This window comes from Podarcis gaigeae, assembly GCF_964106915.1.
Source record: "Podarcis gaigeae genome assembly, chromosome: 14".
NCBI classification, from domain to species: domain Eukaryota; kingdom Metazoa; phylum Chordata; class Lepidosauria; order Squamata; family Lacertidae; genus Podarcis; species Podarcis gaigeae.
The window spans coordinates 4993147-5006270 of NC_139690.1; the positions used below are offsets into that span (position 1 = coordinate 4993147).

Below are 13124 nucleotides of genomic sequence, written 5' to 3' on the forward strand. Positions count from 1 at the left end.
TCCCACCTGGTCTGCATTTGATTGCACATCTGAAAGTGGTTTGGTCTGGCTTGGAGCCCAGCTCCATAGTTCAAAACATCACTGGACACGGGAAAGGATGCAAGAATTTGTTACTCTATATTTCCTGGATTCTGCACTACTTTATGGTACAGAATAAATTGTTAATGGCCAAAATAATTTGCTCCCATCCTTGGTTTTCATCATTGCTCCACCTACTTGCCCACAGTGCGGCCTTATTTCAGTTGCTGAGTTTTAGACTTTAAAAGTAATGGGTATGATCCACCAGGATGTTCATTTCAATGGAGCTTGTTCAAAAAAGCATCCCAGTGAACAAAGTCCAAGATGGAGACAGTTCTGGACATTTTGGAGCAAGCCTGAGGCAGAAAATCCAAATGGTGGTTAGTATATAATAATAAATTTAAAAATGAACACTTAGCTGCCTTTTAATAGTACTCCAAAATCTGCTGCGGTAGGTTGCCTCGCTCTGCCTAATGGTAAGTGAAGTTTATCAGGCAGCAGGAAGAAAATGTGTACATACTCCGTTCTCCCAGCGTCTAGACATTGTATAATCCCTGACCTGCTGCCTAATGAGACTTGGAACCTAACAGCAACTGGAGGGCCACAGCCTCCCCTTCCCTGCTTTAAATTGCTATTTAATGATGGCTTAATAATAGCTGTCACTCCAGCTGTCACCCTCCAACATTTCTCAAATGAAAATAGAGACGTCCTACCATACCCTCCAATGAAAATAGGGATGTCCTAAGGAAAAGCAGGACATTCCAGGATCAAATCAGAAACCTGTATGGCTTCTGTAAATCTGGGACTGTCCCTGGAAAATAGGGACACTTGGAGGGTCTGAGCTGAACCTGCTTTTCAGGGTTGTGAGAGTAAAAGGTGGATGAAGAATTGATTGATTGAATTCATATTCCATAGCACCACACCTGCATTCTGTAAGATTCTAAAAAGTTTCAGTTAAAATAGTTACAAATAAAAATCAGACATGATTTCAAAACATTAATCCAACAAGATTTTTAAACATTAAGCAAACAAAAAGCCTGGGTGCTCCCTTGAGCTCATTGGAGGGTAGGTGGGATAAAAATATACAATACGATACAATAATCTTTATTGTCATTCTCCCTTGGAGAACAACGAAATTGAAAAATCTACACCAGATGTGGGTATGTGGCTGTCTGCACATATGAGTGTTTTTGTATGCAACGTTTGGGAGGAAATAAGATGGCAAATAACAAATTAAATATTGATGTATGTAATTTTTATTTCTTAATTATATTTAGTGGTAGTATGGCTCTACTGTTTTTTGTAACATAAAATCATTCAATAAAAAATATTTAAAAAAGAAAAGAAAAATCTACACCAGACATTCAAAGCAACAAGCCTGCTATCCCAGCTATCCCAGCCTGGTTAACCCCCTAAAAACTCTGTGATACCCCATAATTAAATACAATATACTCCCACAGAGACTACCTTACGCTGCGTTTAAAACCCAAATCGCATTTGGATAAAAACCTTAATAAATCTAAAACGTTGGATAATTCTAAACGTAATAGATGAATGGGACTGCACACTCAGGAGATATGTTGAGTATACTAAGCAGGAAATAAAGAATATAGAGGGGCGGCTGGCTGTTTGGCACAGTGAGAATCATATGCGACTCTCCGCAGGGATAAAACAAGCCCCGCAAGACTCCGCTCGATGCGCTCGATGGGCTCCTGCGCTGTCTGATTGCGGGCGGCTCCGCTCGATGCCCTCGGGGGACTCCTGCTCCTGCCTGGCGCGTCTCCTAGCAACGCGGGCCTAGGCCGGAGCCGGGCGAGCGAGGCAGCTCTTGGCCGGCCATGCTGCGAGGGCTGGCGGCAGCGCGGAGGGTCCTGCTGCCCGTGAGGCGCCCGGGGAGCGGCGGCCCGCGGGCGCCATGGAGTCCGCCCTCTCGCGGGAGCCGCTGGCGGCTGGGCCCCGTGGGGCTGGGGCTGGCCCTGACGGCGGCGGCGGCGGCGGCGGCGGCTGTGGGGAGCGAGGAAGAGCGGGAGGGCCCTCGGGCGGAGAAGGGCTTCGCCCGGGCCGTGGCCAGCAGCAGGGACCTTGTCCAGCGCCTGAAGGTGGGAAGGCGGGGAGGGGCCGAGGGCCAAAGTTTATGCCGCCGCCGCCGCCGCTCGGTTTTGTTTTGTTCTAAAGGACCGAACGGCAAAGTTCTGAATTTACATAACATAAACTATGATAAAAATTTAGTCTGTCTGCATGGGATGCCTTAAATGTGCAGTACAAGTCTATAGAATCAGAGAATTATAGAGATGGAAGGGAACCCAAGGGTCATCTAGTCCAGCCCCCCTGCAATGCAGGAATCACAGCAAAAGAATCTGGCAGATGGGAATCCAACCTCTGTTTAAAAACCTCCAATAATGGAGAATCCACTACCTTCTGAGGTAGTCCATTCCACTGTTGAACAGCTCTTACAATTATAAAGTTCTTCCTATGGTTCAGTCATAATCTCCTTTCTTGGCATTTGAATCCATTGGTTCAGGTTCCTGCTCTCTGGAGCAGCAGAAAACAAGCCTGCTCCATCTTCCAGCCTTTGAGATATTAGAAGATGGCTATCAGATCCCAACTCCCTCAACCTTTCTTCATAAGGCTTGGTTTCCACAGCTTTTATCATCTTGGTCACCCTCCTCTGCACCTGTTCCAGCTTGTCAATATCCTTAAATTGTGGTGCCCAGAACTGGACACTTACCCAGTTGGAGTCTGACCAAGACAGAATAGAGCATCCTCATGAGAATCTTCTGCTCACTTTGCATCCACCAAATTCTGATTAGTCTAATTCTAGACCACCCTTAATCTGAAGATTGCAGGGTCGTTTACAGCATACTATAAACCCCTTGCAATAAAAATAAATAAATCTTTAAAATCATATTGACGTTAAACTAAACTAGCACAAGAGAAAGGTCCTCAAGACTCTGAAGCATATGCAGCCCTGGTGGCTCCAAAGGCCTGAGTAAATATATCTGATAACTAACACAGAGAATAAAATTGTGATCCAGTTAGCAAAATTTTGGCTTGGGGAAGAAGGAAGAGGGTGGTTTCTTCTCCACCTCCATTGATGTGGGCAAGGGTATGTGGCTTTAATGGAATTAAATGAGATTTAAATGGTTGTTGTGGGGGGTTTTAAGACACACTCTTAGGATTGGCGCATCAGAAGGATTAGGAAAATTCAGAAAGTCAAAGTTGTATTTTATTCCAATAGGATGAAGTGGGAGCTCCTGGAATAGTAGCTGGAGTTTCTGTAGATGGCAAAGAAATTTGGTTAGAAGGTAAGTGAGGATTAATGTGTTTTTATTGTTTGTCAAAGACTTCTTGCATGCAGGGGCAGGGGTTGTCTTTATATTTAAAAAAATATATTTAAGATTATCATTCATTAATATAATTTCTATAGCTCTTTTGAGGATTCAGGAGGGAGGAAAGCTATCCAAATACAAAATTTGAGGAGAAACGTAAGTTTGTGATGGTTTGTGATGTAAGTCAGTAAGTCACACATACAGGTTTGTTATGTATAAGTCAGTAACGTTCACATGATGGCTGGCTGGCTGGCTAGCCATCTTCCTCATAGCTCTGGAGCAACAGTATTCTCCTGCCATGCCTGTCAGTTATAATTCTGCTATCATTTGGCTGCTAGCAGGAATGGGGTGGGATCGTGTGTATCTCAATTCTGGGCTGAGCTTTTAAAGTTTATGTGTAGTCTTGGCAAGGCCAAATTTATCAATTTTTTGAAATTTCAAACCCTCATAACCCAAAAACAGGATGAGATAAAAAATTAAAAACTTGAGTTATTGGACCTTCTCTTATACTACTTATAAGAAACTGAAACAGAAAGCAATATAAAATGGTAAGGTAAAAGTCATTGGATCACTTGACATGGAATACCCCCTCACAATCTGAGACCTTCATACCACTTGCATAAATATTTGATGTGAGAAAGGAGTCGCAAAGGTTTTTTTGTTCCCCTCACAAGAGTTGTAAAGTTGATGAGAGTCATAACAAATGTGCCCAATTAAGACTTGCTCAGAAAGTTCTAATAAACTGACTCAAAACATTCCCTCTTGAAGATGTTTGCTTGCCACAGGGAGGTGCCATCCCTTAATCCTGCTTGGGCAGGTCTAACTTGTACTGTGACCTGTATAATCACTTCTCAGGACAGCAAGCCTTTATTTGAACTCTGATACGTTGTCTCTTTTCAACTTTTCTCTTCCTCTCTCCAACTCCAATTAGGATCTTAAATGGCATCTATGTTTGTGTTAAAAAACATTTGTTTCCTTGGGTTCTTTCTAGCCCTCTCATGCAGCTTCAGAGCTCAATGTGGTAGCCATTCACCCTTCCTAGACTTGATAACTTTGTATTGATACTGGAACAAACATGTTTGCCACAAACAATATCTCTTATCATGGATGTTAATGAAGTGCTGCTATTCATTTGATGTGCAAACAGACCAAAGCTGCATATTATGCCAAACTCACATTTGTCTGTCTTGAGAAGAGGAAATTATCAAAAAGTCTTTGAGAAGTCTTAGGCTGCATACACACCAACCAGTAAAGCATGTTGCTTCCCTCAAAGAATCCTGGGAACTATAGCTTATCCCTCATAGAGCTACAATTCCCAGCACCCTTAACAGTTTCCAGGATTCTCTGGGGGAAGTAATGTGCTTTAAAGATATGGTGTGTACGCAGCCTCAAACAACTTGATCTTTTAGTTTTCAAAGAGCCTGAGGCATTCCAGTGCACAAAACACCACTTGACAGTAATCTGCTTATTCCCTTAAAGGAATGGGTTATGCTGACGTGGAGAACCGTGTGCTCTGCAAGCCAGAGACCGTCCTGCGAATTGCCAGCATTAGCAAACCTCTGACTATGGTTGCTGTTGCAAAGTTGTGGGAGGAAGGAAAGCTGGATTTAGATGCTCCAGTGCAGAAGTATGTTCCAGAATTTCCTGAGAAAGAATATGAAGGTGAAAAGGTAAATGAGGCCATTCACCAGCGTTAAGCGGCGGTCTGATGGAATTTCTTGGATATCCAGTCATCTGTAACATGTTTAATAGTGACTAACACATAATAACTCTCTTGTTAAGAAGAATGAAGGACATGTAATAGGAATATAGCTTTCTTTATTGGGATGGGGGCATCCTTCTGTTGTCCTGCTGACTTTAGCGAGGCTAGTTAAGTGTCAGCAGATCAATGGATTGTCATTGACAAGTCCCCACCCCCCACCCCGAATGTTGGAAAGTTTTTGTTGATGACAGCATGTGATATCACTCCACTGTTTACTTGAGCTGATGTCTTTTTAAAATGTAGGTCACCATTACAACAAGACTGCTCACTTCACAGTTAAGTGGGATTCGCCATTATGAGAAAGATATTTCCAAAGTAAAAGAAGAGAAGGAAAAGGCCAACAGAACCCTGAAGGCTACAAAAGATATCATAACATCTGACAGAGAGAAAGAAGACAAAGTCTCTGAAAAAACTGACTTTGCTAAAGCCAAGCCAGAACACGAAGGCAAACCTTCCAAAAGTGAAAAGAAAAAAGCAGAGTTTGAACATAAAGAATATTATTTGAAAGAAAAATTTGATAATGTGATTGATTCACTGAACTTATTTAAAAACGATCCTTTGTTCTTTAAACCAGGTGAGTTGTACATTTAATCCAAACTGCTTAGTACAGCTGTGTTGTCAATATGCCTTATGGAAGCTCACATAACTTGGTTGTTTCAACATTACTTTTTCATGGAGAAAAGGTTTGACTATCTTTGCCTACTCCATTTTCATTTTGAAGTAGGTCTTTATTTCTATACTCTTCCTCTTTTAAGTTTGGTATCTTCCACTGTTTGCATGAAATATATCTATGTCTGTTCTGTGGGGATCTGAAGGGAGGAGTAAAGCCCCATTCTTTCATGCAGAGGGTCTCTGCTTAGATTATTACTATTTTCTGGTGTGGTTGAGAAAGACCATGGAGAACTGCTGCCAGTCTGTGTGGACAGTCTGGATCTAGATGGGCAATAGTCTGACTCTATATAAGGTAGCTTCCTATGTTCCAAAGAGTGAGTATACAGTTGCAATCGAAATTATTCAACCCCCATTGCAAATTGGTTTATTATCAAAATTTACAGACCTTCAGTTGTTTGCAATGAGCAAATCAAACACATGGATGTTCAACACAATGGATGCTTCAAGTGGTCTCCCCAAATTGAGCTAAAACTACAACTTAAACTGGTTTCTCCAGTCTCACTATTATTCAACCCCCTGAATAGAATCACTCGCAATAGCACAAATACAGCTCAAGCACACCTGATGCAACTAATCAAGGACCACCACACTTCCCCATCCTCCGAGGCTTCTCTCTCCTTTCTCAATGAGCCTGGGCAGCCCCATGACTTGCTGGTTCTTCGGCGATGGTGGTGGTGGGAAAGCGGTGTGCCAGGTATGGAAGGCAGAGAAGGAGGGCCGAGAGCGGCGGAGGCAGCGGCGAGGCTCGAGTCGCAGTGCTAGCGGCCTTGCTCCTCCCACCATCGCACAAAGGCACTTTGTTCTGCTTTGATAGGTAGCATGATGCCTCCCTTCCCATCAGAGCAGCCTGATCCCATTCCTACTTGCATGCAAGCAGGAGGCAGCTGGGATCCCTCAGCTGGGAAGGGAGGCTTCGCACTGCATAAAAGGAAGATCCCTGCCCCCTCCTGCTTGCACTCAAGTAGGAGTTGGGATCAGGGCTGCTCCGATAGGCAGCGTGAAGCCTCCCTTCACAGCTGAGAGATCCTTGCCCTGCTCCTGCTTGCATGCAGCCGGCTGAATAGTTGCTGGGGTCATGGAAGGTGGAGGCAGCCCGGAAGCTGCATCTTAGAGCCCTTTGCACCACCTGAAGGCAGCCAGGCGCTCCCCAGCAAACCAACAGGAAATGAATCAAAATCACAAGACAACATAAAACAAAACTGACCCTGACCCTAGCCCTTATTCTAATTCTTACCCTAAACCTAACCCAATCCTAAAATTAACCCTAACCTTAACCCAGAAATGGTCTTGTTAGATAGAAAATCACTGGTGGGATTTGAAGAAGGCAGTTGCAGAACGCAAACCCAAAATATTACTGAACTGGAGACCATTGCTCCTGAGGAGTGGGCTAAGATTCTCAGGAGTGCTGCCAGAAGCTGCTGTCTGGCTATGCATCTCTTTTGCAGCAGGTCTGCAAGAGGCTGCTCCACTAAGTACTAAAGATGCTTGCCATGAAGGGGTGAGACTGGAGAAGTCATTTTAAGTTGCAATTTCAGCTGAATTTGGGGAAACCACTTGAAGCATCTGTTGTGTTGAGCTATTTCAATTGCTTTGGTTTGCTCATTGCAAACAGCTGAAAGTCTGTAAATTTTAATAATAAACCTGATTTGCAATGGGGGTTGAATAATTTCGATTGCAACAATATTTCAGATATGTAAATCCCAGAAATTTTTAATATTACGTTTAAAAGTATGAGAAAGAGAGCAGCTTGTTATATTGAGAGGTGTTTATTTAAGTCCTACACTTTTATGTGCTGAAAGAGTTACCTTTATACAGTTTAAGACTTAGAGTTAACTTAATAAAGTACATTTTTTCAACTCTCACATCTTCTCAATCTAAGTAGATCCCTCTTTAGGGGACTAAGCACCAGTGGTGTGTAAAATGCTCACAGCATAAACTGTGTATAAAATGTACCTTTCTTCTTCCCTTCAAGGTAGCCAGTTTTTGTATTCAACTCATGGATTTACTCTTCTGAGTGCTGTTGTGGAGAGAGCCTCGGGTCAGAAATTCACAGACTACATGCTGAAAATATTTAGTGATCTGGATATGTTGGCAACAGGACTGGATGATAATGAGCCCCTTATATACAACAGAGCGAGGTAAACTTCCATGCAGTCATGTCCCGTGGGCTTGCAACAGTTGCTGTTCATTTGTTTTGGCTTAATAAAATATGTTCTTTGGAGTATCCACAGCAATCTGGGTTCCACTGACACTGACAGAAGCACTTGTGTATCTTTATATGGCATGTCCCCTCTGCAACAGCCTTATTTTCTCTCATTCACCACTGAGCAGTTATTGGCTCCGTTTGAGTTGTGCATAGCTCAGTTTTCCCCTACCTTGTGCCCTCCAGATGTTTGGGATTACAACTCCCAGCAGCATAACCATACTAAAGGACCCCTGGATGGTTAAGTCCAGTTGAAATAGACTAGGGGGTGCAGCGCTCATCTCCACTTTCAGGCCGAGAGAGCCGGCGTTTATCTGCAGACAGCTTTCTGCGGCAGGTGGCCAGCATGACTGAACTGCTTCTGGCACAATGGGACATCGTTATGGAAGCCAGAGTGCACGAAAACACTGTTTACTCCCTGTGCCATATGGCCATGCTGTCGGGGGCTGATGGGAGTTGTAGTCCAAAACTACAGGCACCAGGTTGGGGAGGGCTGCTTTAGAACAAGATGAAGAATTAGTAGTTGGTGCAGGTAATAAGACACTGCCAATTCTTAAAATTTAGTTAAATATTGAGTTAAATTCTGTAGAAACACTTTAAAGTTTGGAATAGCCCTGATGAATGGTTTCCAATAGTTCCCATGCCTTGGGTACCCTTCTCTCTCTCCCCCCTCCATAGTGCCCATTCAATGATCCCCAGATGAGCAGGAGTTTTAATTACAAATTATTAAGAGATCAGAAGCAATATGTTGTGTTAATCAACTGCTTAGAAAAAAACTCCCTCACCCCTCACAAAAAGAAAAAATGGCACAGCTATTGCTGTTAGAAAGTATAGACAATTTCCAAGGGACATGTCACAGGGAACATTTTAATTGTGGATGTTTAGTGTTAAGAAGCTAATATTTTGGAAAAATTGTTAGGGACAGTGACTTGAGGAAGATGGATAAGCCCTTAATTTTTATAAATGAAAGTAAATCATATGTAGCAGTTCACATAATTCCAAGCAAAATTAAGGGGACCTGATAAGCTTAATGTAATGCTTCAGCATGTCTGGGAGTGATGTTCTAAAATCAGAGTTCACTGCCACCTTGTGGTTCTCTTTGTATTTACATAATCCAAGGCTGTGAGATGATAGTACAGTGGAACCTCGGGTTGCGAACGTGATCCGTGCAGGAGGCACGTTTGCAACCCGCAGCACAGGTCGCTTCTGCGCATAGCACGATTTAGCGATTCTGCGCGAGTGCCTAAACCCAGAAGTAACTCATTCCCGTACTTCCGGGTTCGGGGTGGTGTGCAACCCAAAATCACATAACCTGAAGCGTCTGTAACCCGAGGTACCACTCTACATACATTTTTTGTAGTTATACCTTTTTCAAAGAGCCAAGTATAAGAAGCAGAGTGAGTTTTGCCCTAGATCTAAGATCATAATACAGCCAAGTTAACAGTGCTTAAATTTGTTCATACCTACAGTTCCACAGCCCTCGAAATTCTCCAGTTTCTTACGAGTTTCCATGGCTGGCAAGCTGTTTACTGGCATTTTTGCTGTGTGTCTTTTAATTCAGAAAGCTGTGAGGAAGGGTTCTCACCTAGATTTCAAATTTGGAGGGACCGAGTTCTGAGGCATCTTCATTACTTTACAGTGAAGTAGGGCTGGCTTTGAATGCATACAAAAGCTTTACTGCTCAAGAGGCTCATCAGTGTACTTGGAGGTCTAGCCTTCACCAGTACAATGATGTGGCTACAGCACTGATAGCCTTGTTTCCTTTCTGCTGTTCTAGTGCAACTTGTCCTCTTACCTTTCATAGTAAAGCAACTCCATGCTGAGATGTGGAACCAAGCAGTGGTGAATCCAGCAAATAGCTGAGTGGTGCTTGTTAATTGGGCAAAGCTTCCCCGTTTGGAAAAAAAACATTGCACTGGTTATCACAGGCATAGGCAAACTCAGCCCTCCAGATGTTTTGGGACTACAACTCCCATCATCCCTGACCACTGATCCTGTTAGCTAGGCATGATGGGTGTTGTACTCCCAAAACATCTGGAGGGCCAAGTTTGCCTGTGCCTGGGTTATCGCCATCTTTTGCTTTCTTCTCGCGTGCAGTTTCTGAAGCTTGCCTATGGCACATTTGAATGAAATAGTTGCTTCCTTTTCTTTGTGGATGACCATCCTTCTTGCTTCCCCCTCCAGGAACTACATTCACAACAAAAAAGGCCGTCTGGTCAACGCACCCTACGTGGACAACTCCTACAAGTGGGCTGGTGGTGGCTTCCTCTCCACAGTGAGCGACCTTCTTAAATTTGGCAATGCTATGCTGTATGGCTATCAACTTGGACAGCTGGAAAACCTCGCTGCTGGACTCCTTCCTGGCTATCTCAAACCTGGCACTGTAGCGATGATGTGGAGGCCAGTTCCAAACACAAAAGCACCTGGGGACAAAGATGTTAAATATGGGATGGCCTGGAGTGTGGTGGAGAATAAGCAGGAATATGGCTTCTGCAGGCGGCAGCGACACTATGCCTACCACACAGGTGGGGCAGTGGGTGCAAGCAGCGTCCTGCTCATTCTTCCTGAAGAGCCAGACTCTGCAGCGTCAAACAGTGGCCCACTGGTGCCACCCAAGGGTGTGGTGGTCACAATTATTTGTAACATGCAGTCTGTTTCCCTTAGCAGCATTGCCTTAAAGATTGCAATGGAATTTGAACAGGATAAGTTGACACAGCACACTGTTAAAAGCAGCTCCTTACAGGATTAAACAAGATCCCAAAAGAAATGTGGAAAGCTATATATGCTGACAGGTGTCCATAGCACTGAAAGCATCATATTGCAAAGGCATGTCCCCATTCTATGTTGGTTGTGCTGCATTCAAACTCGCTACTCAGGGAAGCAGCCATGTGGGTCAAGCAAACTCTCATTGAAGGTATTTCTCGGGTGCAAGTTGCCAAAAGTGTGAGCAGTGGTAACTTTTACCACCCAAAGCCAAATCTAGTTGCCAATCACATCATTTCACTTCTTCATTCTCTGATCTTAATTGAGAAATTGACTTTTAACTTTCACTGTTGTATTTGAAAGATTGAGGGGGTAGGGCTGGGTGATGCCAGCTTTTCAACATTGTGATGTACCAGCCAAACATCCTGATCCGACGATACACCATGATGTTGAAACAGAGGAAGGAACAAGCTGCATTGGCCAGGAGCTGAGGCAGCTTGTTCCTCTTGCCAGACACTGGGGGGTGGAGGGAGTCAGCCAGACAGTGGTAGCCAAGTGCAGAGTCTGTCAGGATCTGTGTGTTTGCCTGCCTTTGCCTTCCCCCGAGCAAGTAGTCGCACTGTGTCTTTTCTCCTGGGGTGAAAGACCACTCTGGGGGGAAAGACACACCCCACCCTCCTGGGTGAATGCAGCCAGGTGGTAGCCAAGCGCACAGAGCCTATCAGGCTCCTTCCGTTTGTCTGCCTTCCCCTACACCCCAGTGAGCGTGCTGGGTCTTTACTCCCGTGTGACCAACCTGGAGGAAAGATGCAGCTCACCCTCCCAGAAGAAAGCAGCCAGGTGACAGAAGCCAAGTGCCCAGAGCCTGTGATGCTCCATTCACAAGGCTGCCTCTGCCTTCAGCCAGAGCACGGTGGCAGTTTCACCCGGCGGTATATTGCAAGTGAAACCACCGCTGCTCCTGAGTCCCTCTGCCTACAGCACATGGCTGCAGCTTGTTTCTCCTTCGGCACGCTGGGCACTTGGGAGCAGCAGCCGTTTCACTCAGAATATACCGCCTGATGAAACTGCCATCGCAGTCTGGCCCTCATATTGGTCTTGGGCAATGTGTTGATATATCACCTAGGTTAAAACCCAGGGGATGACTGCCACAGGCACTGCTTGACTCAAGTACAGTTGTGCCAAGACATCAGGAGAGCAACAGAGGTCTATTAATCATGCAGTGTTTTGGTTCTACTATGCCTGCTTGTGGGTGCCAGCTCTCAATAACGGACAGAGAAAGGCAGCAGGGACTGAGCTGCTAAGAGCAGCAATTCCCATCAGCCCCTTAGGGACAGTCAAAGGACCTCCTTCCCCTTCTGGCTGGAACCGTTAGCAGGGCTCAACCCTCCACTTCAGTAACATTGATACAATGTACAGAAAGGTACTAAATCCTGAAGTTATGGTGGGATTGACTTTACAAGAGACTCTTTAAGTTTATGTCGGGTGCTGCTATTTTGCTTTTAATAGTTTAAGAACTTGCCCGCCCAGTAATAATTTCCTAGACTTGAAGGTAGTCGTGTGTGTGTGTGGAATTTTGATGTCATGTTTGCCTCACAATAGCAAAATTGTAGTTGGTTTCAGGTAGGCATGGTCACAATAGGCTGCCAATGTTGCTTCCTGCCAGTCAACACTTTACTGCGTGTATTATTTGTGAAGTGTAGGAAACAGCCATTTGAAAGCTTTAAGAGAAGTTTACATTTATTTAAAAGCTTCACTCCTATGTGCATCTACTTGGGAGTAAGCCCAGTTGAATAAATGAGACTTGCTCCCGAGTGAATATGCATAGATTGAGGCTGCGCCTGACATTTTTTCTTGCTCTTCTCTAGAAAGCATATCCAAGATGGTCCTTTGTTGTTGTTTTATTAGCCTAGAATTCCTCTGAGAGCCTGGTGCACCATCTTCTTCACTTTTTTAGTCATCCCTGCTAGTTGTAAGAGTGGAGTCCTGGGGCTGATGGGAATTGTAGTACAAAACTTCAAGGGTATGAGGTTCAGGAGGGCTGGCCTAGGTGCTAAATGATTGATCTGTCACAATGATCCTTATATAAATCATGTTATATGTTTCTTTTTCTCCTGCCCCTGCCTTTTCTCCAGCGATCTGAAATTTGGCTGAACTAATTATGCTTATGTAAAATGACTATTTGGATCCTTTTATTATTGACTAGCCTTTTTGTATGCCTTAACCAATAAATACTTTATGTTGTTGACGAAGTTCAAGTGGCTATGGGTGCTACATCATGTTCAATTGCATTTGCCCCCTTTTTGGCAAGAGGTGTAAATTCTGGAATCTGGGACAACAGCTATCTTGCTTCCTTGTAGTTTTAAGAAGTGTAGAGCAACATTTGTAAAAACTGCATGGGGATGACAGAGGTATAGAAGGATGGGAAAGTAAGACA

The 13124-nt window shown here is 44.1% G+C and overlaps 1 protein-coding gene across 2 annotated transcripts; it reads left to right on the plus strand.

The window, feature by feature from the left end:
* Positions 1-1841: 1841 nt before the first annotated feature.
* LACTB (lactamase beta) lies at positions 1842-12939 on the plus strand. 2 transcript variants are annotated; one of them, XR_014557932.1, is made up of 7 exons: positions 1842-2117; positions 3257-3323; positions 4827-5017; positions 5353-5683; positions 7754-7919; positions 10169-11244; positions 11413-12939. XR_014557932.1 is itself a non-coding variant. In XM_083712723.1 (6 exons), exons 1-6 carry the CDS (start codon positions 1857-1859, stop codon positions 10731-10733), a joined length of 1581 nt encoding a protein of 526 aa, XP_083568849.1. In that variant the 5' UTR covers positions 1842-1856; the 3' UTR covers positions 10734-12939. The 2 variants fall into 2 exon arrangements, 1 of the variants encoding a protein (XP_083568849.1); XM_083712723.1 differs by having other exon boundaries at positions 10169-12939.
* Positions 12940-13124: the final 185 nt, after the last annotated feature.